This window comes from Coturnix japonica, chromosome 1 (genome assembly GCF_001577835.2).
Source record: "Coturnix japonica isolate 7356 chromosome 1, Coturnix japonica 2.1, whole genome shotgun sequence".
Lineage (NCBI taxonomy): Eukaryota > Metazoa > Chordata > Aves > Galliformes > Phasianidae > Coturnix > Coturnix japonica.
Genome location: NC_029516.1, coordinates 68,505,947 through 68,531,647, shown reverse-complemented (window position 1 = coordinate 68,531,647; position 25,701 = coordinate 68,505,947). Strand labels below are relative to the sequence as shown.

The window sequence follows — 25,701 nt, the reverse complement described above, 5'->3', positions numbered from 1 at the left end:
AGAGCTTCTTAAGACAATTCTGACAAAATGGCTTTGATACCAATCTTCCTCATGTATCTCTAATGATAACACTGTTTGTTCCTTCTTCTTCTAGATACTCCTCTACCAACTCTGTTGCGTGGTCCATCCCCTCTCTTCTACTGACATTTCAGGAGAGAGGAGATACAGTGAATGGGCAGTACCATTTCAGTACACATCCTCTGACTATTGATCCCTGTGGCTCCCAAGCTCTTTTCTAACCATCTTGAGAGGTGTAAGGCTGAAGAACACTGAGGTATCCTCCTCATCCTCCTGAATGCATTCTCAATGCAAAGTACTGATACCTTTCTGAGGAATGGGTTCCCTTGTCCATCTTCCAAAAACCCTTTCTCCTTATCCTAAGCTGAGAGGTTACTAAACTACACTTGGTGTCACAGTTTTGCAATTTTTGCTGTTGATATTCCACATCATAACAGGATTTTAAGCCAGAGACTGTAGAAGCATCGCTACTTTGACCTTCATAGATTAGATTGTAGCCTAGGCAGGCTGCCAAACTCTGGACACTGTACAGAGTGTCTTCTGTTTTGGTTCTTTTTTTCCCTTCTGTTTTTAGCAGCTAACAGATACAAATCCACTTTCCATTCTAGCTGCTCTGTTTTAGGGTTTGGAAGCAATTATGATCTTCTCAACGTATTGGCTGATTATTAACATCATTTTTTATTGTGTTCACGTATAACCAAATAAGGGCACTGATGGAGACAGCTGCCTGGTACTTATATGCAACGTAATATAATTTGAATTTTGACACTTACATACCAGATGATGGAACAGCTAATTTTACAAACAATTACATCCCAGATGGAATAGCCAGTTTCACAAACAATACGATGTTCAATCCAGTTTCCAGGCTGTCTTCTCAGTTTGCCGCATGCTTTTTAAAAGCCAGATTAGTGATCATGCTCATATTCATACTCATGAGCATGTTATCAATCTCCCTGAATGTACTCTTCTCCATTCATTCTATATTGAAGAAGGCTCCTCCAAAACCAGAGAATGCTGACTGGCAGGGAATATGGAGAGGTTTAGGGAAAATCTTAAAGTGTCGGGGCCCGCAGGATCATCAGGATCATCAAGAGAGTCTAATGAAGGAGCTGATCAAACTAATGAAAATCCAGATCCAGTGAATTAAAGGTGGTGAACCCTCCTCCTCACCTGTATCATCAAAAATCTCAGCTATTAGACACAAACGCTTTCCAGCTCAAGCAAGGAACAACAGTAAGACTACATCGCATATTGCCTTGTGGCGTTACCTACGTGACCATGGAGAAGACATGAGGAAATGGCATGACCAAGCTACTCCTGTACTATGAGCATGGGTGAGAGAACTACAAAACATCAGTCACCAGTACAGTTGCTCCAGTTACCAAAGGTAATGAATAGAGGGGCCCTGCCCTCAGTCAGGGGAGGAAAACGGGATAATAGAGTTTATTGGACTGTGTGGATTTGATGGCCTGGCACATCAGAACCACAGAAATGTAAGGCACTGGTGGATACCAGATGCTCGGCTCTTGGGAGGCCCCATCTGGAGTACTGCATCCAGGCCCGGGAACCCCAGTACATGAGGGATGTGGAGCTCTTAAAGCAAGTCCAGAGGAAGGCCACTGAGATGATCAGAGGGCTGGGATGGTCTTAAACTGAGACAGGGGAGGTTTTGGTTAGATGTTAGTAGGAGGTTTTTCACACAGAGAGTGGTGACACGCTGGAACAAGTTGCCCAAGGAGGTTGTAGATGCCCCATCCCTGGAGGCATTCAAGGCCAGGCTGGATGTGGCTCTGGGCAGCCTGGTCTGGTGGTAAGCGACCCTGCACATAGCAGGGGGGGTGAAACTGTATGATCATTGTTGTCCTTTTCAACCCAAGCCATTCTATGATTCTATAAAACAAAAGAAGTGCAAAGTTGTGAGGTAGTATGTGCATGAGGGTAGACTGCAGAGCCTGAGAGAAACCTGAACATGTGGGAACTGAATGCACAGGAGGCTAATATTTCACACAGGCCCAAAGGATGTTCGGCTCTTGTAGATCATGCAAGTGAAAACTCTGTAGGTAGGAAAGAATGTTGAGCATATGGGTTAGGACAATAGGAAAGTCTTCTGTCAAAGAGGAAGCACAGATAGACACCATCCTGCTAACATTCCTCTATGTGTCCCTGCTCATCCTGTCATCCAAAATCCCCATATAATGTATCACCTGTAGCTTGAGCTCCCCTCTTCCATGAGGAAGCAGGAAATAAACAGCAGCAGAAGAAATGTAAACACAAAAACCTAAAACAGACTCATTTGCCTAAAAATAGGCATAGACATTCCTCCTCTGAGAGCCACTAACTTCTGTAGAACCATACTGTCACACCACCTGAGCATGGAGTGCAGACTTTCCTATTCCTGGACTGCCTGGTGAGATTTACAGAATCAATTCACAGACACCAAAGCAGCATGGAAAGATGATGTGACTGTCCAAGGCCATCCTTCTCACTTAGAACACCACTCTTCGATCAGCACCCATATATATATTGAATTAAAAACAAAAACAAAAGCAAGGTAAGTAGATTTAAAAAAGATTTACTCAAGGCTGTTATTAAGCAAGTAAGCAAGCTGGTGCCACAGGTATCCTGAAGATCATCGGCTCTAGGAAATATGTGAAATGCCTTACCTGCAATCTGCCTCTTTTCTCCTGACTCGGGAGATAGACTGCTACTGGCTGCTGCTGCTGCTGGCCCAACTGAAGCAGGGGCATGTCCTGCCTCCCCCACTGAGTTCCAGTACAGATCCAGGTATCCTACGCCAGACCCATCGGTGTAGGGCTGGTAAAGGGGAAGAGCTAAATGTGCAAACATGAGGTGGGGGGTGTGGAGGGGTGGCTCCCACACCTTTCAGGAGATGCCACCTCCTCTTAAGGGGCAGGTCTCACCAGCAAGCTGCAGTAGCCGCGAAGTATAGACAGGCAGTTATCCTTATAGCTCACCATAACTTGCCTGAGACTGCAGTATCAACAGTTGCCGGCTTCTCAAGGCTTTTTGTCGTGCTAAAGAGGTCTGTTTGATAGGGCGGGGATAACGCAGAGGTGTGTGTGTGGGGGGTGAGAGTACAAGTGGCACCAGGGCTGAAATTCTTGCCATTCTGCAGATCTCTCAGTCACACCTGAGCATGGCTCTGATTCAGAGCCCCAGGAAACCTCCTTCCACATGGTTCTTTGGGCTTAACTAATGTCATCCCATCACAAAACAATCCCATGACCACGGATGTCCTGTAGAAGACAATCTTCCAGATATCTGTGCCAGAGACATCTGATAAGCAAATCTCATTTTCCAGACCAAACCAGAAAACACAAATATCAGATCTACAGGTGCACACTTAGGAGAGAGTTTTTCACAATTGTATGGAGGTAAGGATAAGTTTAATGGAGTTGAGGTCCACAGGTCTGCTCCCTCATGACCCTTCAAAGACATATCCATTTACTTGCATAGTCTCGGCTATGGCCTTTTTCTTGTTGTCCAGGTTGGTTGGAGTAAAGAAAATGAAATATTTTCATTAAGACAAGGTCCAGAGAAGGAACATGAAAATGATTAAAGGGCTGGAGCACCTCTCTTACAAAGAAATGTTGAGGAAAATGGGCTTGTTTAGCTTGGAGGAGACCTCATTGTGGCTTTCCACTATCTGAAGGAGAGCTTATAAGCAGGAGGAGAACCAGCTTTTTCCATGGTCTAGTTGTGATAGGACAAGGGAGAATGCCCTTAAACTCAAAGAGGGGAAGTTTGGGTTAGATGTTAGGAAGAAATTCTTTACTCAGGGGGTAAAGAACCAGCCCAGGCTATTCTATGATTCCTCTACCCTTCAGACAGGGGAACTGCTCAAGCCCTGTGACTGTCTTCATCACCCTCTTCTGAACCTGCTCGAACAACTTGATGTCCTTCTTGTGTTGGGGGCCCCAGAAGTGCACACAATACTCCAGGTGGGGTCTCATGAGAGCAGAGCAAAGGGGCAGAATCAGCTCCCTTGGTCTGTTGGCCACAATTCTCTTTATGCAACCCAGGATATGATTGGCTTTCTGGTCTGCAAGCACACATTGCCAGCTCATGCTGAGTCTTTTATCACCAGCATGCCCAAATCCTTCTCCTCAGGGCTGCTCTCAAGCCATTCTTCACCTAACATTCCTCACCCAAGCACCTGTGCCCAACTGCCCTTACCTAGGTACAGGACCTTGCACTGGACCTTGTTGAACTTCGTGAGGTTGATATGGGTGCACCTCTCAAGCCTGTACAGGTTCCTCTGGATCATGTGAGTTGGAAGGTATGTTTAAAGGTTATCTAGTCCAATTCCTCTGCAAAGAACAGGGACTTCTACAGCTAGATCAGGCCCTGTCCAGGCTGGTTCTTGAATGTTTTCATGGATAGGGCATCCACCACATCTCTGGGCAACCTGTTCCAGTGCTTCACTGCTCATACTGTAGAAAATATTTTCCTTGTATCCGGTCTAAATCTCCCGCTTTAGTTTGAAACCATTTCCTCTTGTCTTATCATGACAGGTCCTACTAAAGAGTCTGTCCCCTACTGAATGACGACTATCAGGTCTTTCCAGAGCCTTCTCTTTTCCAGGCTGAACAACCCCAGCTCTCTCAGTCTGTCCTCAAAGGGAGGCATTTCATCCCTTGAATCACTTTTGTGATACTTTTCTAGATGCATTCCAATAGATCCACGTCTCTCCTGCACTGAGAATTCCACATCTGAATCCAGCACTCTGGGTGATGTCTCACCAGCACAGAGTCTTTCTAGACTGTGAAGGCACATTGCCAGTTCATGTCCAGCTTGCCATTCATCACTACCCCCAAGTCCTTTTCATCAGGTGCTGTGCTCAGTCCTTTTGCCCTCAGCTTATATTGATAGTGGGGATTTCTGCAACCCAGTTGCAAGACATTGCACTTAGATTAGTTGAAACTCATGAGGCTCTCCTGAGCCAACTGCTAGTGACTGTCTAGGACTCTCTGTATGGCATCCCATCCCTCAGACATTTTGACTGTGCCACATAGCTTGGTGTCATCTGGAAACTTGCTGAGGGTGTATTCAGTTCCATTGTCAATGTCATTGATGAAGATGCTTAACAGCATTGGTTATGGTACTGAGCCCAAATGAAGTCCCAGAGTTAATTCAAACTTTTATTGCTAGAATCAGCCCATCCTTTGTAAAAGTACACATGTGTGACTGATTTAAGTTCAAGCCTTAGTATGATGTTTCACAGGAATATTCTTATATAATTTAAATCTGGGCTATCCTTGACACCTCATTGCTCCATAGGTGCTTGTTGCTGCCTTCTTCCCAAGCCTGTGCTAGCATCCAGTACCTGCCCAGCAAGCCAGAGGGGATCTGGTTGGTTAGAGTGTTCAGGTATCAGCAGGGAGAAGAAAGACTGGTGGGGTAAGCAAGACCGCAAGAAATATGAGTTAGATCAGCTTAAAGAATATGGAGCATCACTTCTATCAGCAATTCTGGCACTGCTCTGCATCCCTTGACAAGACTGTAAGTCAGAGCTTCTTTAAGTATACAGCAAGGGTATCTTAAAAGCATTCTGAAATCTCTTACTGGTAAGTTAAAAGGAACTGCAGGACTGGTCTGTGAGTGAGCCTGAAAATCAAGCCCTGGAATGCATCACAGATAGCCACATTCCAACATTTCTTGAAACACAGGGGTTGGTTTCCTTACTTTCATTCATATTTAACAAAGCTTTTCCTATTCGCTTTCTTTCTCTTGATGTTTAAAAGCCATCTGTGGTTGCTAGCTGAAGAAATTTCTGTCATTATCTGGCTATGGCATTTATAAGCAGTGTCAGGAAACAGCGATGTCTCAGCAGTCTAATGCCGCTCTATTTCCCACTTCCAAGAGTGCCTGTTCATACCATGTATTCAACAGCAGCAGAAGTGCTGCAAGAGTCCAGCATCAGAAACTGAAGATACATTTTTCTCCCTTGTTGGTCTTCTCCCTAATCAGTATGTGTTTTGTCTTTGACGTTTGCATATCAAGTAAAAACAAGGTTATACTCCACATCCACAATAACTAATACCCCTAGAAGAATGAATCTTAACTGTTATTAATACTAACTATCATATATTTTTCCCCCTTAAATGTAAGAGGATGAGGGATTTTCTAATAGTTACATTTGTACCTAAATAGGGGAAATCTCCTTCTCTTTGTCAAATGCTGTGAAGATTTTTAATGGTGCTTGTTGCCAGGACGCCAAGCTGTCTTGAGACCTTGAACTCTCAAATCATGTTTAACCGTTTGATATAACACAGAACATTTTAATCAAATTGCACACAAACAAAACACTCCCAACCACTGGAAACCCCACTTGGTCCTACAGAGATGTGAGCTCTTCACAGTCCCCTTCTACAGCTGGTCCTAGGCAGATTTGCAAAAGAATTCCCACTTAAGCCCAGTTTGCTGGACTTTAGATCTCCATAGACATTCTTCCAGTGCAGATGTCAATACCTGAGAACCCATCCCACTCATTCACCTCTGACTGATATTAGGATTTTAAACCTAGGCTAGGTCCAGGGCTTTTTGACTTCAGCAAGATGAGGCTTGGTTCAAGCTAGGCTTTCAGTAATCTTTTCATGGTAGTCATTCATCATGCTTCATGATCAGTGCATAGTCTTATAAGAGAGACTGGTGAAATCTCCCTAAGTATTTTCTGAGCAAATGACCTGCAAGTAGAGATAAACTGATAGGGAACTCTGTCCACAGAACAAGACAGGAAGAAGAAGAAACTGAGGTAGGACTTCTCTGCAGGGGAATAAGTATCAAACATCATAGACTGACATATCTGAGAGTGGGAAAAGAATGCAGCGTGCTCCTTTTCCTGTCACTAGCTCCGGCATCTGGGATTCCACCAGCCCAAATGTGCCAGGAATTAACTCTCCCCAGACAACCTGAGATAACATAGCAGAGCTCTGATCAAGGGACTGATATCAAAGAAACAAGTCACTCAGCCCCAGGGCTGAATTATCAGAGCAGTTTATTCCACCTTTTCTCCTTCTTTCAAGCACCAGGTTCAATTGCAGCGACAACAGAACAAAAAGCTACATCACTCTAGGTGCTTCACAGACAGGGAAAATACAGCCAGGAAGAATGGAATTCACGGGTGTTACAAGGCTGGGAGGGTGTTGCAAATACCACAGAGAACAAAGAAAAAATGCAAAAGAAACCTATCTTGCTTGGGCAGGGAGGAAGAAAGAAATATGAGAACAAGTCAGACTCCTGGGGAAAAAGAATCCCAAAGGGATGTGCAGAATGCACAGCATGAAAGAAAAAATATATAATAATAAAATTAAATTAAAAAAAGGACTAACAAAAAATGCATGTTTACTAGCTGAGGTATGTTCATTTCAAGAAATAGCTTGAATTTTGCAGGCATGCAAACACTTGACAAAGATCCATATCATCTCATTTTCATGGATGGAGAAAACTGAGGCACGGCATGGACTCAGTAAAAGGTCAGTTGTTGTACAGCACTTGCCACACCATGTCTAGGCAGAAACATCAGACTGTCCGAAAACTTTTGTCTTAGAACTAAAGGACAACATTATGCACAGTTACAGTGAGCTTATCCAGATAAGGCTGTGTGTATGCCATGAAATGCAAAGGAAGCTCCCAAGGAAGAGCAGCAGGCACAGAAGTGATACAAAACAGCTCATTTCTGCCAAATGTACTTGCTTGGCAAATTCCAACCAGAACTGCAGTGCCTCATCCTCTCTACTTCTCAGCTGCCTGTGGATTTAATCTCTGTTTTCTGTTAGATTTGCTTTCAATTTTTTGTTTATTTGTTTTTGTTCTTCTTTTCTGAATGCTTTCCCACTGCCAGCTCCATTCAGGTTGCCCCATCCAGCCTGAATGACTCTAGGAATGGGACAAGGCATCTACAGCTTCTCTGGGAAACCTGTTGCAGTGCCTCATCACGCTCTGAGTAAAGAATGAGAGGACTCAGGAGGAAGAAAGCAATTTGTTGCCTAGAGGTGCTCTTTTTATGGGGAGGTTAACTCACTGAGAATACAACAAGCAGAGTAGTAGTAAAATACCAGCATGGAAAAACAGTGGAGAGTTCTTTAAAAACTGCATTTCTCCTTTTGGAATGCAGCTGAAGAGCTACTTTGTGCTCGCTGTAGGAGAGGCAAATGTCAAAAAGCTCCCAGGATCACTGCAGGAACTGGTGCCCTTGGCTCTTCCCACTGCCCTAGTGATGGATCTGCTGCCTCAAGCTGCAGAAGGAGGGCTCAGCCACATCCTGTGCTTCACCGGGCCCAGCAGGGCCAGCATCACCTGTAGCTGCACCCTGCTCCTGCCCAAATCTCCACATGTACACCCAAAGCTTTGGGGAAGAAGCATAAAGAGTGGCTCTAAAGGCTGGCAGTGAAAAGGGGATGCAGAGAAGTGGGTAAGAGCAGGAATAACAGGCTGAAACACGAGAGAAAATACAGAGAGGTTTCCAGAAGTGTGGGGGAGTTTAACACTGAATCGCTTTCAGTTTTGTTGATACACAGTCAGATGCAGCAACTCACAGCATGAGGAAGAGGGGGCTACAGGAGGCATATAAGGGCATCAGAAAGTAGTTGGGAAAATGCCATGTCATAGAGGGAGCCACCAAGTGAGATTCAGGGTCACAGAGGTAAGGCCTTGAGAGCATGTAGTCTTATCAGCTCTCATAACAGAAGATTCCTCACAGACTCAGGTCTCTTGCTGGAAGAATTTAGCATCACTTTGTGCTCTTCCTGCAAGTCATCCTTTACCTCAGCGGTGAGCCACAAGCTCACAAGCAGTGTTTGTTGGCCCCTTTGCTGCAGAGATTTCCTCAGGGCGGAGTGCAAGAGGTGAGTCATCAATGAAACTGGGTGAAAACCTTGACTCACAGCTGCACAGCAGCTCACAGGTACAGGGCTGTCATGACAATGATTCAGCTTTTACCATGCTTTCCAATAGATGTCAGCATTTTATAATCGATAATGCTGATCTCAGAAGTTCTCCCTAGATTGCATTATAAGAACTTCTTGGGTATGTGAGCATCTTGCACTTTTTTCTTTCACCATTGGAGAGAAAGCAGCACACTGTGTGTGTGAGTGCAACTGTGATCACACCCACAAACCACATATTAGATATGCGGCCATCATAGTTAAGCTCCAAAACCTGTCTGAAAAGCACCCAGTTCTAAGAGCTGGGAAGCAGGGGACAAAGCAGCCTTGACTACCAGAGCTTCTCAGTCACCCCACACCTCCTGCATCCCTTTTCACATAAAGAGAAAAACAAAAATCTGCTTTGTTGGTGCCTTCGTTTCACCACCTTCCCCTTTCATGGCAGACAACAGAAGGGAATAACAAATAATTTGGCTTGACCCTTCCTTCAGCAGGAGAAAATGTGCTCTCACATCTCAGTTTAGGTAGCAAAAGATTAAATCCCAAGCAAAGAAAAAGGAAAAAACGTTACTTTTTAATGGCTTGCCTCTGTGCTTTACTTCTAGCCAGCTTGAATGCCTGTGCTAAGACTGCTTTGTCCTCACATATGTGGTTACTCAGGAGAGGTTTCCATACTCCAGGAAAAATACAGGCTTGCTCACACTGCAAAATTGCTCTGGGTGATGTGTTTGGAAGCAGTGAAACCTTCTAATACTACAAGGCTTTTTATTCTGATTATTTTTTAATGTAACCAAAGCATTGTAGCATGTACGTAGGTGGCTTGGAAAGTAATGCCTCCTACAACAAAGAGTACAATAACACTGTTTGATAGAGAAAATTATCCGGCATCAAACACCACTGTTCAACATACTCACCGCCATTAGTCAGTCTGCACTGATGAGCTGATGGGGGGTCTCTTCATTTTGTGGTGTGAGAGCTATGCGAGGACAACTGGAACATGGCTTGTTTTTCACTGAAACACACCACCCGCCACCTCAGTGCCTGGTCCCCATAAACATTCAACAAGTGTCAATGAATGTCAGTGGGTACAATTCTTTCTGCTTGGAGGAATTCAGCTACACACTTTTGCTTTATAAGCACTTTCACAGCAGGCACCATTTTGTCACACTGCCCCTCTGCTGCCATCTGTTGCACAGTAACAAAATGTAATGGAATATTCAGGGAAGTTTCAATCTCTACTGCCATACCACCGATATCCACCTCTGACATCATGGGTCAACATAGTAGGATAGGAGGCACTGCTTTTGGAGCAGCCCTTGATATTATATTGTTATTATACTGTATTCTGTGTTGTCAACATTCTCCACCAAGTGTGTCAATGGTTTAGGCGTTGGTTCAGCCCAGTTCTGTGACTATCTGGCCAGTGGGACCCATGGAAACACGTCTCAGGGAAAAAAGGGAATAAAGAGGGGAAGAGGGTAGAGAGATGGGCCTAGAAACAAAACAGCAGCAACCATCTGAGGAGGAACAAACAAATTCACTAAATAAGATATCAGAATACAAGATAACATGCTGTAATATGGATAGAATTGGAATTGAAGATAATAAATCAAATAAAATGAGAAAGTGTCTGAAAACCAAAGGTCTTACTCTAAGTAAGCTGAGGCGATACGGCACCCACAACAGAGATGAGCTGGTCAGTTGAATGGGAAAAGGGTGAATCTCGTGATCTGCAAACAGTTTTTATCTTTCCCTCTGAGCAGAAACAGTAACAGAACAGAGAACAGTCCTTCTCTTCTGGGACAGGGACTTGGAACTAGAACATTAACTCCTTAACTCCCAGTGTACTACACGATGTTATGATGTGGAATGCCAATAACAAAACCCATAAAAGCATGATGTATGTACACCATCACTACATCTGGGCAATGTAAATATTACTCTTGCAACAGAATTTTTTAACAGGTCTAACATGAAAGATGATGTGATGCTGCTCCAGCACTCTGTTTGGACTGGCATGAAATAAGGAAGCTGGAAAACTTCTCTTTCAATGCTTCTTCAGTGACAGTTTTTCAGAGATACTTGGGCCCTTGCAAATTTCAAAGCAAACTTATGTGTTGCATCCTTGCCCCTGTGAAAATATGGCTACGGTGTATTTATTGAAAACTTCCAAAGGCCGCCCATCTTTCCCCACCACACTCAGCTTCCTTATCATTGATCATCATTATAACTGATAGTGCTGACTTTATCAAACCAAGGACAACTTCTGCAGCAACATGGTACAAAAGATTTCATCAGCCATGTAGGTGTGATACAGACGGAGCCTGGTCCACCTGAAAGTCGCAAAGCAAAAGAATTGCAGCAAAGAAATGTTGCATCTGCAGAAACTCTGGGAGAAAGAGGTGGAACAGCCCAGACAATATTGGTCTTTCTTCCTCTCCAGCCCTGCCACATAAGACCCGGGTCACTTGCTTTGTTCTATTTACTGAGCTTACACCTGACTATCCTTCTTCCAAAGAGGTTTCTCAGGGTAAAAGCCTGGAGAAGAAAATGCACAGCATCACAGCATTTTGCTGCATCCAAAATAGCCAACTATAACCCCTTTCCCTATCTCCTTCAGTCTCCTCTCTGTCCCTGTTTTCCCCTGCCTCTCATCTTAGACCTGACAGTTACATACATGTTCAAAACAATTGCATTGCCAAGTGGATTTGCTGTCTGTTTTTAAACATCAAACTCAGCCTGCACTTGCTTATCCAACACATTTGCAAGCACACTGGTGTTTCCCTACTCTTCTCTGACTGACACTGACTGCCTTCAGGCTTTGCTTTACCCATAGATTCCGAAAGTCCTATATCTGGCTAATAGAACAAGATTATTCTTCAGTATATCCATTACTCCAAATCTGCCTGCAGTTTTCAGGTCATTCCTACTACCCCAGCATGCTTGGCAGACTTTGTAACTACAAAGCACTCTTGGTTGGACATGAAAATACTGGTTTGGGTGGCACTTGGTAACAGAGAGACAAAGACTGCTGGGATACTGCAAGTACTGAGCATCTCTTAGTGATTTGCTCCATTCCATCCTTCCTTGGCTTCCTACGGTTCTGTTCCCTAAATGCCTACTTCATCTTCAGTTTTGTTTGCTTTTGTTATTTCACTACTGGTTTGTGCTCTACCAGCTCTGCACTGCCTCTCTGACTGCATTCTTTTGACTTCTCTCAAACAGTGGAAGGCATTCATCAGACCCTGGGAATACATCATCCTTCAGCACAGGCAGCCTGCTTTTCTCCACTTTCAATTGGCACCACGATGGAAGGCAGGTAACTGTCTCTGTTGCTGAGTTCTGCCTTTAAGTATCCCAGAAATCCACAGTTCCAGTTGTGCCACCAGTGACTTTCTGCTGACTCTTAGTATCAGAGTTGCAAGGACAGTAAAAGCAGCATCAGTAGCTGCTTGCCAAGACCCAAGGTCTTAGTGCATGTAGAGAGCTCTCTTTACTCTGCTCTTATGAGGCCCCATCTGGAGTACTGTGTCCAGGTATGAGCCCTCAGTACAAGAAAGACAGTGAGCTGTTGGAAAGGGTCCAGAGGAGGGCGACAAAGATGATCAGGGGGCTGGAGCACCTCTCTATGAGGACAGGCTGAGGGAGCTGGGCTTGTTCAGCCTGGAGAAAAGAAGGTTGCAGGGTGACCTCATTGCAGCCTTTCAATACCTGAAGGGAACTTACACCCAGGAGGGGAGTAAACTCTTCCAAAGGGCTGACAATAGCAGGACTAGGGGAAATGGATCCAAGTTGAAGGATTTAGGGAAGATTTAGGTTGGATGTTAGGGGGAAGTTCTTCACTAGGAGAGTGGTGAAGTCCTGGAACAGGCTGCTCAAGGAGCTTGTGGATGTCCTGTCCCTGGTGGTGTTCAAGGCCAGGTTGGATGGGGCCCTGGGCAACCTGATCTAGTAAATGTGAATGTTTGGTGGCCCTGCCAGGCAGGGGGGGTTGGAACTTCATAATGACCCAACCCAGGTCATTCTGTGATTCTGTGAAAACTAGACCACTTTTTAAAATGAAAGGACTGGCAGTGTACATTAGAGAATGACTGATGTAATACATTCTAATATGCATGACAGAGGGTACTGCCTTCCACAGCACACTCCTTCGAGAGGCAGGGCGGTATAACAGCAAACCATTACTCAGCATAATGCAAAATAGGAAGACGTAAAATATCCTAGAGAGGGAGAATGGTTCTCTCCTCCAAATTCCATATTGGTATCCTACCAAGGTGAAGATCCCCAAAGAATACCCTGGGCAACCCATTACACTCTTCAGCTCTCTGGCTTCGGGCAGAATAAATTTAGAAAGATTAACATAACACCTAGAAAGGCTGATTACACCCAAGTGTAGCGTAAGCGCTGGAGTTTGAACGGGGAGCAGAGAAGAAACTAGACAGACTATATAAAACCACAGTCAACTGTCTCTTCAGACTTCTCTTAACCTTCTCACTTGGAACATCTGGAAATGGAAGAGCCATCCGACTTCTATAGCTACTATGCAGTTCTGATGTTCTTCTGGTGTACATCTGAGCACTGTTTTTCTTTTGCATCTTATTCATAAGGATGTGTTTGTCCTTGAAACACTTAGCAGCTCCATGAGGTCAGAGGATGCACGAGTGGAGAATTCAAAACTTTATAGGAAACAAGTATTTTTCCATTGTCTAAGGAAGTCTAATGTCCCTGAACACTGCCTCCTTCCATCAGCATAGTATGAAGACAAATGTCTTGTCTGGTATCCCACATGGTAAAGACAGTCGCAGGTTAAAGATAAACCAGGTAAGAGGCACACACCCCCATTTTTCCAGTAAGCATCTCATATGCCATCGAAGGGGAATCTAGTCTCTCTCAAAATGGAGACCTTGGAGCCGTGCCTTTGACCTAGGCTGAAAAATATAAACAAGAACAACCACCCCCTCTGCCTGAAAAACCTCTTCCTAATATATCTAACTGAACCTTCCCATCTCAGCTTAAGAACATCATCCCTTGTCCTACCACTATCCACTCCCTGTAAGCAACTGTTCTCCCTCCTGCTTATATACTCCCTTCAATTATTGGAGGAAACAACAATTTTCAATGGTGAAGTAAAATTTCCTCTGATGATCACCTTGAGAACTCACCAAGATCACCACCACTGCCACTGAACCACTCTGATGCATCAGCTTCACAAAAACAAGGTCAAATACTTCATTAGTTTTATGGTATTCCTGTTCTTTACATTGTAAGTTATTACCTATATGTAGTAACTGTATTGTGTATTTTATACATAATCCAAGACAACTCTCACTCGGTAGATCCCAGACAAGCCAAAACATTGGACACCTATGAATTATATCGTTGATAAAACCCATGGCAGGTATTAATTAGACCTGTAATCTTTATTTTAAAAACATGAAACTAATCACAATAAGCTTAAAAAACCCATCAAAAATATCCACAATGCCATTACAGAGTAACAAAAGATACCATATGAGAAAGACCTGTATGCTTTGATCCAAGCCAACACACTCCTGTAAAGCAACGTATGGAATACACAGCTGTGGGGGAAATACCACGGAATAGCAGATGTCCATACTGAAGACATCTCCCTGCAAAGGAAGGGCACAAACTGTATAACTGGGCAGAAAGATCAAAGTCAGGAGTGAGAGGAGTCCTACAATACCTCTGAGAATAAATATCTGTTACAGAAGCCTGATGGAAAGCAGGGGAAATCTGGATGCAATCGGACTACATCGTGCAAAGATGGAAGTACTTCAAACAACATCACAGCAAGTATTTCACAGAGGCAAATTTTACTGATCTCTCCAACTCGTTCTCATTAGGGAAGGTTGGAAAACAAACAAACAAGAAAAAAAATCACTAGTTAAAAGAAACGCTAAAGACAACTCTAGAATTAAAGGGACTTCCCTGACAACAGTTAAATAACAGGTTGAAGAAAATTTGGGCTATGCATTCCATTTCCAATTCTGCTGTCATTTCTCCTATTTGGGGCATTATCCATTTACCTATCTAAGCTGCTGCAAACCTGCTTCTTGTATAAGATGTCTGGTGCAAGACTGCAGGTAGACCTGAGTTAGACTATGATAAAAAGGAAAAAAAATGCAGGCCTAAGATGAGTCTGCCCATCCCACTCCAGTAATTTTCCTAGCTTATACCAGCCAAAACTCACCACTACAGTCAGGAAGCAACAGTCCCCAAAATATCACATATACTTCTTCTTCCCCCTTCCTAAACTGAACTGATTAGCTCCATAACCGTGAGTATATACACATCTAGCAATGAGAAAGAGGGGAGAGCATTACCTACTATATAATGCTCCCTGTGTCTGCCATGTTAGGTCTAACAGAGGTAATACAACAGATTTGCACAAACAATGCTAGGCACTGCCTCTTCCAGGGAGGACATGGGACAAAAGCATTTGGCCTACAACCAAACTAGCAGACTGAGTTTCAAGCTGCTAAACTAGTGTATTCCAGCAGCTCTGGTCTCTAATTCTGTATCTCTATGCACGTACATGTGTCATGGCAAGACCTTTGTAGACACAAATGGTGGAATTTTGCCTCAAATATTTATAAGTAATTGTGAAACAGCTCCGGAAAATAACTTTTAGCTCCATGCACCTCAAGTAACTACCTGCAAGCTTCAAACTTTCTGGCCTACTAGAATACAGCAAAGAGGCCAAAAAGCCAAGGCAAAAAAGAAGAGTAAGTCACCTTCTGGTTTGCAGTCAATATTCTCAGTCATCTTGAACAATGCTAAACTGCTGCTGAAAATATAAAGTAATAACACCCCTTTGCTGCAATATCACTTTCCAAATAATACTTTAGAGCAATATTTAAAGTTGCCACCCAAAAATATCCAAATTGCATAGGAATTTCCGTGGACAAATATACTGCTTCTCATCAGCATTAATTCATTCAGAAGGCAGAATTAACTTTAAAAGGTGACGTGCACTATTGGCTCTGTCCTACCATCCAAAACACGCAGCTTCCTGTCTGGTACAGTATTCCTTCTTCTAGTTTACAGTTTTATTGCACCTCAAGTCTACGGCATCTTCTGTTAGAATAACTATTTGTCAAACATCTTCAACTTTGTTATCTGTACATTTTTGTACACAAGTTAAAAAATAAATATTTACAAAGTGACATACAAATAAATAAACTTAAGTAAAAGTATGTTCCCTTTGTCTATACAAAAAAATAAAAGCAAGGAAAAAAAAAAAAAGCATGCAACTTGGTCCCCCTTTTCCTGAGGCTGAAAGTGCACACTGGAAAGGAAAAAAGGAGCTGACTTTTTGGTAGGCTTGTTAAATTCCAGTGTAACACCGCACATCCATGTGCACACACCCACACAGAATAGACTCAAAGGGCAGGGGACTTATTTGGTGGGCAACTTTAACTCGCTACAAAAATAGAATTTAAATTACATTATGGTCACTGCATAAATAAGGATGTTAATTCCAAATAGCAACTACAGGTGAGCAAAGTAACAATATTATCGACGCGTTCACCTGGTGTTTATGGCAAAGAATAAGGTTTTTGCTAGAGTGCCAAGTACCTTCCAGTATTGGAAAATGAGATCACCCATATCAGATTTGCTTAACACTGGTAAGCCTGGCAGAACAGGGGGAACAGGGAGTATGTAGGTACAGAGAAGAAAATAGCAGCTGTTAGAGAAAGAAATTGTTACAGTTCTCATCATTTCTTTGCTCATTCCTTTAATGACTCTGTGAATATAGAAGAGTCAAAGAAAGAGTGTGTTGTGAGTCTTAGGCAGCTTCTTTTTCAGGTTCTATGTTGTTCATCTCCACCATGGGGTTCTTCTCTGTATTCTCTGTAGGCGGTGAGGGTGGAGATTGTCTTTCTACTTGTTCTTCAAAGCCCCTGGAGATGTCTTCAAATGTTCTGCCCTTGGTCTCTGGCACTTTGAAGTATGTGAAGACGAAGAAGATGACCAGGAAAGCAAGGAAAATAAGGAAGACATAGGGGCCACATAATTTCTGCAGGGAGAATAAAAAAAAAAAAATAGGGAGGTTTTAATTTGAAAAAATAAAAATAAAAGCAAAGCAATTTCCTTCTCCAACAATATCCTCAGTGACTTGTCCTCAACACAGATAGTTTAAGATATCACATCTGTGTGGACTTCTGAAATTAAATAATACTGATTCTGACTGACCAAAACTGAGGCTTTTAAATGGAAAATTCAAACATATTAAAATGGCTCTACAAGAAATAACAAAGCAGAATGCAAGACTAGCTACACACACTCTTAACCTTCAATTACAATCAGAATTCAGAACCAGGAACCCTTAGTAAGGGTTCAGCCATCTTTCCAAAGCAGAGCCAAAATTTGAAGAGATCAGGCTGTTTAAAAACAAAAGTTCCACAGCCATTCTGGACCCCCTTGACAATGCTGCAGCTCTCCTGAAGTGTTCTGCAGAGTCCTTACCTCAGCATATGGGAAGAGCATTCCTACTAAGAAATTAGAAGTCCAGTTAGAACAACCAGCCACCGCCATGGCTGCAGGCCGAGGACCTTGACTGAAAAGTTCTGCCACAATGAACCAAGGGATGGGTCCAGGGCCAATCTCAAAAAGGGCCACAAAGCCAAAAGTGGCAACAATGCTGATGTATCTGATCCATTGTTCCTGCAAGGAAATAAGATATGATTAACTGCAACCAGAGAAGCAAACGTGGCACAGCACAATGTTCATTGTCAGTTCTCTTAGTGGTACTATGAAAGCTATGGCACAGCTCCTGCCATAAGGAAACTGTACTTCTAGCCACAGCTCATGATCAGCCCTTGCCCCAACTATAAATGCCTTGCTCTGAAATTCTGCCCTCTGCTAGTCTTACAGATCCCCTACTAGAGTCAACCTGGATAAAACAGCCAATTACTCACCTTCAGAGCCAAAGCAACAGTCATAATAGCAGCACACACAGCCATGCCACCCAAACCAACTAAGTGGAGGGTCCTGCGCCCTGCACGCTCTACCAGGAACAGCTGAAAACATGGGGAAAAAAAGAAAATCAGTGACTTAAGCAGCAAAAGCAGATTTCCTCCTCTTTTTCTTTTTTTTTCTTTTATTTTTTTGTCCCTCAGACAGCATGCACTACACTTCTTTTGCATTTTCCTGTAGTCCTCAATGCCCAGTCATCAGGTTGCTCAGGTACAAGTATTTCTCTTCTTATTGCCTTCCCTCATCTTCTACCTCCACTAACACTCTTATTTTCATTCTTTACTTCATTTTTTCCCTCATAAATATATGTTCTCCTCTCCCACAATACTTTTAACACATTCTTTTCTTTGCTCTTATAGGCCAATAGTTAAGCACTGCTATACAATAGCACAACTACCTGTCTTCAGACACATCTCTCAAAAGATCCCATGCAGACAAGCCACTTTTCCTCACAAGAAGACCCTGTTGTACTTACTGACACAACAGTGAAGACTGTGTTTACCGCACCAGCTCCAATGGTGGCATATACAGGCTCTTTGATGCCAGCTCTTTCAAAAATCCCTGTAGAATAATAGAATACCTAGGAAGAGAAGCAAAAAAGTTGGACACCATTGCAATTTTAGTATCTGAAAGAATATTCCTCATTCCTTACTTAATGGCACAATCCCAACAAGAACTCAGCAGTATAAAAGCTATTAACAGTATAAAACAGCACAATTCCAGTCATGTTCCCATTCGCTTGATGCATCTCTCTAGTGTCCTGCCAGGGTATATACAGGAGAAGTAAAGGCTAAAATGATTGCCATCTTCCATCTTTATAACCTCTACACTATCACAAATGCTTTCCAGACAAAAAGATGTCTTTAAAAAACTAGTTTTCTCAACAATAGTAAGTAACTACCTTGAAGCACAGATATACCCAGAAGCCCAATAGACGTGACAAAGGTGACTCACAGCATTGATGCCTGAGAGCTGCTGAGAGAGCTGTAGTGTGATGGAAATCATAATGGCTTGACGATAGTTTGGGGAGCGGAAGAGCTCTGGTATAGTTACTTTCTTCTCCTGAGACATTTTAGCACTCTCTTCTTTCATCTCCAAGATGTCTTGAGATACGTCTTGTGTACCACGGAGCTTCTGGAGAACTGTAGAAAAGAAACCAAAACCATAAAATGGAACATTCCCACAACCACTAAGTTCCCCCAGCCCATTCTGCTATTTGAGTGAAAGCATAATGGGAAGACAGAACCATACACAAGTCAGTATTTGGGCCTGCTCTGTTACACAGACAGAGCTGCTACATGCAGCTTTTGCTCATCTTTTTAACTCACAGTTCAGGGAGCTGTGATCACCAAGGATCACCAAGATCTACACTAGACGCATTATTTGTGCTCCAAACTTGCATTTGACCTCTCATTCTGTTCATGCACTTTCCAGAGACAATTCCAGGTCTCTGTGGTAGGGGGTAGATCCCTCCTAATTCATTGTTGAATCTGCTTCAGGTGGAGCTGACATTCACAGCAGCCACATCCCACCAAGCCAGGTGCCATTCCTAACTTCTTAATCCCACCAGGAGTTCATTGGGGTTATGTGTTTGTCAACTCCTGACACCGGTACAATTTAAAAGATGGGAGGGAAAGTTTAGTACCTTCTGGGAATCACATCCTTGTCTGCCACAGATTCTAAAGACAACCACAACCTTCCACTCAAACTCAGCAGATTCATAATACAGTCCTGTCCCTTCAGAGACAAGTTCTTACCTGTTTGTGCCTTCTCTTCCTCCATCTTGTTGATCAACAGGAAACGGGGGCTCTCAGGGCAGAAAAGAAGAGCCACACACTGCATAACTGCTGGGACAATTGTTAACCCCAACAGCAGTGGCCAAAGTGCTTCAGTCCCCAATATCTCCTTGAGGCCAAAAATCTACACCAAAAATTTGAGAGAAAGTTGTTAAATAAGAGTATGAGAGGACAAGATAACACTCCTGATGACAAAGGCAGATCACAAGATCTCAAGCCCACAAAGCCTTCTCTCACATACCCTTCTCGTCCAAGAAGTTTGTCAAGCCTACCTGGGCCACCAGGATGCCTATAACTATGCCCAGCTGGTTGAGTGTTCCAAATGCTCCACGAAGGCCAGTGGGTGAGACTTCACTGATGTACATGGGAACAAAGCCAGTGCACAGACCACAGAAAAGGCCAATAACGAAGCGCCCAATTATCAGCATCTCCACTGACTTTGAATACTTGGATAAGGCCATGAGAGCACCCCCAATAAAAGCCAAGACGTTCACCAGCAGCATGGAGTTCCTTCTGCAAGACAGAAATAGCAGGGCTGAGCTTTAACTGTTAATAGAGCAAGAAAACCATGTGGAGAAAGAAAGCTACCCATGATTCATACTGGGAGCATGGAGAGAACAATATTTACTGTTCAGCTTCTGCCTTGGCCTGCAACAGTTTTCTCATCTCTGCTCTCTTCCTCCCAATATTCCACTGCAGAGCACAGATTCACTAATAACTTGTATTTGTCTTCCCAACTTACCTGCCAAATCGATTGACGAAAAGGCCGACTGAGAAGGAGCCAATCATACCTCCTACCGAGAAGATTGCCACAGAAAGGGACCATAGTGAGGTAAGAAGCTCTGGGGAGGTGGGCTCCCCACTCCGCTGAGATAAAGTCCTGTTGTAGAAGCCCCGGATGATCTGCAAGAGAAACCACGTAGGTGAGAAAGGTTTCCAATCCTATGGGAAGGAATTTGGGAAAAAAAAATTGGATGGTCTTCCTATTTTCAAGGAGTTGTGCAGCAAAAATAGGCATTAAAAATTCAGCAGAAAGCAGCCAAGTTATACAAGGGAATGATCAAGGTAATGAAAAAGGAAGAAAAATTTCTTTGAGAAGTTCAGAGACTGGTAGTAGAACGACAAGAAATGGAATGCTTTGCATAGAGCTGTGATAATTAAGCAAAGTGGGCTTATCTTCTGAATGTTTTCAGATCATCAGTTACTGCTGGTGTTTCAGGCATGAGACAGGCATGCAATAGAATAAGAAAGACAACCAGAGAATGGACAAGAACAGTTCTAGTAACATTAGAAATCTAGCAACAGAGAAGGGCTCTTTGCAATGAAAACAGCTCAAGAGACGCATGAAATTCCAAGTTAAGCCTGAAAGCAGAAGCATTATGCAAAACAATCCTTCACTGTTCCTTAGGACAAGATGAGATGGCACATAATAGGGCTGTGTTTCAATCTGAGGTATCCTCTTTGATAATGAGCAAAGCACTGCAAGAACTGAAAGGGATGTGGCCTCAGAATGGCAGCCCCCAGCAGATGGCAGCAGGACATGAGCTAGAAAGGACCCTAACCCCCCCCCTTCCCCCCAGCATATGATGTGACATCTATTCCTGGAGGTGGGGAGGATGTGGTATTGGTGACTCAATTCCTGAGAGAAAAAACCATCTTAGTTACAAGAAAACTGCATTTCTCATTTTCTTCATCTCTTCTTTTTTTCTGATGGTTTACGCATAAGTTTTTTTTTTTTTTAAACAGACTATGAATTGACACTTAACAGAAAAAAAACCCACAAATGAGCAAGTGAGAAATATAGGGCCCTGAGAGAAACTAAAGCAACTGTAATCCCTACCAACCCCCTCAGCTTATCTCTGTACACTACTCTCTACACGTCTTGTCTGCCCCAGCTGGTTCATTCTGACTCAGAATATCCTTCTTCATCTCATGACCTGGTGCAACAGGCCAGAAGCCTTACTCAATTTGTAAGTTAGCAGCAGAATAGCACATAGCAGAAATTAAAACATGATAACTGAATTGTGTTTCCTCTCCTCTCGTGCCCTAAAGGGGCAGGGGGAAGATAAGGCTTACTAAGAAACAAAATGACAATCCCTGATGCAGTTGACCCCTTTCGTTCAGCTGAATTTTCAGTGAATTTTGATCATTCACTGTGATCTCTCTTCCCCATTAACTTTCCTGTCCTTTGAATGCCTTCTTTCCTTTAATTCAACCACCACAACCAAAACTATTTGCCTGACAGCTCCTGTCCTTTATGCTCTTTTCTTCCCCAACACATTTATACATTTTCCTCCCCAGCTCATTCCCCAACTCTCACCTTCTCTGGAGCATTAATGACACCGGTGTTGTACCCAAACTGAAGAGATCCAATGGCAGCAACAGAAACAGCATAGATTAGCGGAGCAGTAAGTTGCTGAATAAAAAAAAAAAAAAAGAAAATGCAATTATTTAGTTAATTGGGAGTTCACGCTTTCTACATAAGTTTCTCTTCAGCATAAATAGAAGACAACTGGGCCAACTGCAACCAAGAGCCTCCCTCACAGAAAAGGCTGTGCTGCCAGCATTCCTCATTTATTTTTCCTGCCACTGAGCCAATAGCAAATATTCAAAGCAAAGCACAGCTCCTGGAATATAAGTACATGTGAATCTTTCATATATATATTTTTAACTTAATAACTACTCAACACTGTAGAGGAAGCAGCTCTAACCTGCAGAAGTCCTTGGGACTGATAGACTTAACTGTCAGAGAAAAGCATCTGCTATTTCCCAGGGTTTTGTTTTGTTTTGGGGGGTGGGGAGGAGACAGCTGGCTTAAGCTTTGCAGACAAGGAGGTAGGAGGGCGAAAACAACTCCTTTCTGCTGCAGGAGCAATTAAAAGCTTTCAAAGTACAACAAGGCCTTCCAATTATTCTCCTAAGGCTGACAGGGGAGGATGAAGTACTCCATGGGGCCTGCTGCCACAGCTCCTCCAGGCTCTCATTTTCCAATTGGCTCCAGTAGGCTGTCAGTTTTCATGCTACCTGTACCAGACTTTCAGGAATGCAAGTGCTTCTGGCCAGTACAGCCCCACAAAGCTACCAGTTAGGCCTCAATAAGAAGAAAGTAAATTAATGCACCATTTCCCTCAGCTACATCTTTTAAATGTCTTGTGTTAAGGTCTCTTCCTGATAAGGTTAATGCTGGAGAAAAGGGATATATTCATATATTCCTGCATGGAGCAGATGATTCTCATGCTAAGATTCACAGCTGAACATACTCCAAACAAGGCAGGCCTTCTATCTGCCATCATGCAACCATTCCCTTTTTGGTACAAGAAATTCTGGCACAGAACCGACCTTCCAAAGCACCTCGATGTCACAATTAAGACATATTAAGCCCTTTCAAGACTCCAGGACTTATCCCCCTTAGCAGGTATAGCAGCAAAGTTCAGCTATCCACACTTCCAACACAGTATGTGACACAAAAGCATCCTTCCTTCCCCTCAGGGCCCCTGCTTGTAGTAGTCATAGCTGACCCTTTTCCTTTGGATGCAGCAGGAATTATAGGACACTTGCTTTGTGATCTTGCCTACGTGGTCCATACAGAAGCAAGTAATAACAAGGTTAATTCGTTCTCACCACCTCTCATACTCCATTTTCCTGACTAATGCCAGTTATCCAACTCCCATCCAGTCTCACACCGCCTAAGATATCACACGGCCTGAACCAGCCACTCCAGTGTGAGCCCACAGTTTACGTACTGACCATTTGTTAACCGCTAGCACAACACTTCTCAAAATGGAGACGCTCAGAAATAACACCACAGCACCCACCCCATGTAAAAGCCCAAGGTTGAGGCCTATACAGTGCTTAGATGCTCAAACACTCCTCCTCTCTGCCCACCAGCAGCATGAGGACCCAGCAGCAGCATCGAGCTAGCAACCGCTTTACTGGCAGCGACCTCAGCACGTAGCGTAACGTTTAAGGCCAGCTCGAGAAGCGTCTGCCGCTCTCCGCGAGGCTTTTGGTCAGCTCGTTCTCTCCTTGTGTCTCAGCTCTACCACACTCCCCCCATCGCCCGTTAACACAGGGGCGAGCACCAAGAGTAGAAACACCTCGGCGTCCTGCTCCAGGGCAGCGGCTCCGCTCCCTGGATGAGCCCAGACGCACTATAAAACCCAACAGTGCACAGGCCGAGAATCGATAAAGGCTCTCCCCCCGTTCTCTACAGTAGAAAAGGGAAAGGGCTCGTCTCTATTTCCCTCCAGAAACAGAGTGATCGTTTTAACATAAGCCGCAGCGCCGCCGACGAAACGCCTGTTTGAACAGCTCTCATTTTAGCATCACGGACCCGCTGCCGTTAACTCCGGGGCAATGACCACCACCCAGCCAACAAAAGGCACGCCGTGATCGAAGCTAATTAAGCACTAATGGCATCACACGCACCAAAACAGCTCAACGGCATGGCCTGCATCAAACCTTCCCCGATAAGCTCCCCGTCCTTCCATGATAGACAAGAGCCAGCCCCGCCACCGCATCTCCCCTCGCCATAAGCCGACAGCGGAGGTTAACGCTACGGCAATGAACCGCGACCATATTCCCCACACTACAGACGAGAGAGAGCCCAGCACCCCATGAAAACGACCCTCCCGGCACACTCAGGCAGCGGCCCCAGCTCTGCATCAGCTCCGGCCGCATCCCTCACCTTGTCAGCCATCGCCTCCTGCCAACGGCTCCGGTGAACGGCTCCGGCACCCGCACGCAGCCAACAGAGCCCAACCCGCACCCCGCCCACGAACACGCACCGCTACACCGTCTACGTAACAGCGAACCCAGCCCCCCCGGGCATCCGCCTTTTTATGAGCTGCTCTGGGTGGGGGACGGAGGAGGAGCCGGGGGGGGGGGAGTGGCCGAGGTGTGGGGGATGCGAGCCCTCGGTTCACCCCACGTCCAAGAGTTTTGGGGGATGTGCAGGATGGGATTTGGCTGAGGGAAGAGTGAGGGTGCGGGGCGGCTCCTGCGGGTCTGACGCTGCGCAAAGCATCAGCTGATGGTATCACGCACCGCTGGATTTGCGTGGAGAAGGTTGTTTTTGGAGCTAGAGTTAGAAACGCTCGGGCACGGGAACGAACACGAGAGCAAAGCAGAAGCGACGTAGGGTGCCGGTTCGGTCGTATTTTGTGGAGATTTCTGGATGTTTGGGTGGGGGTTTTTTTTGCTTTGTCATTTGTTTTGCTCATAGATATATATTAAATAAATAAATAAATAAATAAGCCATGGGGATAAAGCCTGGGGTGTGTCTTTGCAGCTGCTCTTAGTCCCATATTAGCACTCTCACCAATCGAACTGGCTCCTATGTTATAAATTCATTTGCAGCCCATCCTATAGGTTAAATAAATAAATAAATAAATGGAAACTGCCACGTCTCTACCAGGAGAGCAATGAAGAGCTGTACTTTTAATTCCAGACTATATATATCTGTATATATATGTGTGTGTGTGTGTGTTCTCAAACAACACGCATCTGCACTGAATTCATCAGCTTTCGGGCGCTCTGAGAATGGTAACAGCCCAGACGTGGGGAAGGGCTGTGAGGTTACAGTCAGAGGAAATTGTCATAATGTCATTGCCTTGCAATGGCAACGAAAATTATGCGGGGTGCGCTCATCATTTCACGGGCCTTTTTGTGGTGTTAAAATAATGACGCCACCAGGAGGGGAGGAAAAAAACAACAACAAAAAAAGCGCTGTTGTGTAAAAGGAAGCCTGCAAATTCCTCTTGCTTAGGTTACATGATAAAAGCTCATCTGCACTCCCGCAGAGGAGCACGGAGAGACAATGACGAGAGGGGATAAGACACAATAAAGCCCTGCCCGGATCCTCCTCGGCCCATCACCGGAGCTATTAGCACATCAAAGTCGCATCTCCACATGCCCAGAGGGGCAAAATGGCAGATGGGAAAGGAATTGAGGGCTCAGAGGAAATATCACCTGGCTGG

At 44.2% G+C, this 25,701-nt stretch overlaps 1 protein-coding gene across 1 annotated transcript; it reads right to left on the bottom strand.

Annotated features, from left to right (window-relative positions):
* Positions 1–14,328: 14,328 nt before the first annotated feature.
* Positions 14,329–24,545, bottom strand: LOC107318287 (solute carrier family 2, facilitated glucose transporter member 3). The gene is made up of 10 exons (XM_015871938.1): positions 24,411–24,545; positions 22,044–22,139; positions 20,466–20,626; positions 19,996–20,236; positions 19,685–19,847; positions 18,882–19,069; positions 18,403–18,507; positions 17,870–17,971; positions 17,418–17,615; positions 14,329–16,968 (listed from the first exon to the last, which is right to left on the bottom strand). The coding sequence occupies exons 1-10, from the start codon at positions 24,420–24,422 to the stop codon at positions 16,738–16,740; spliced, it is 1,497 nt and encodes a 498-aa protein (XP_015727424.1). The 5' UTR covers positions 24,423–24,545; the 3' UTR covers positions 14,329–16,737.
* Between the last annotated feature and the right edge of the window lie 1,156 nt (positions 24,546–25,701).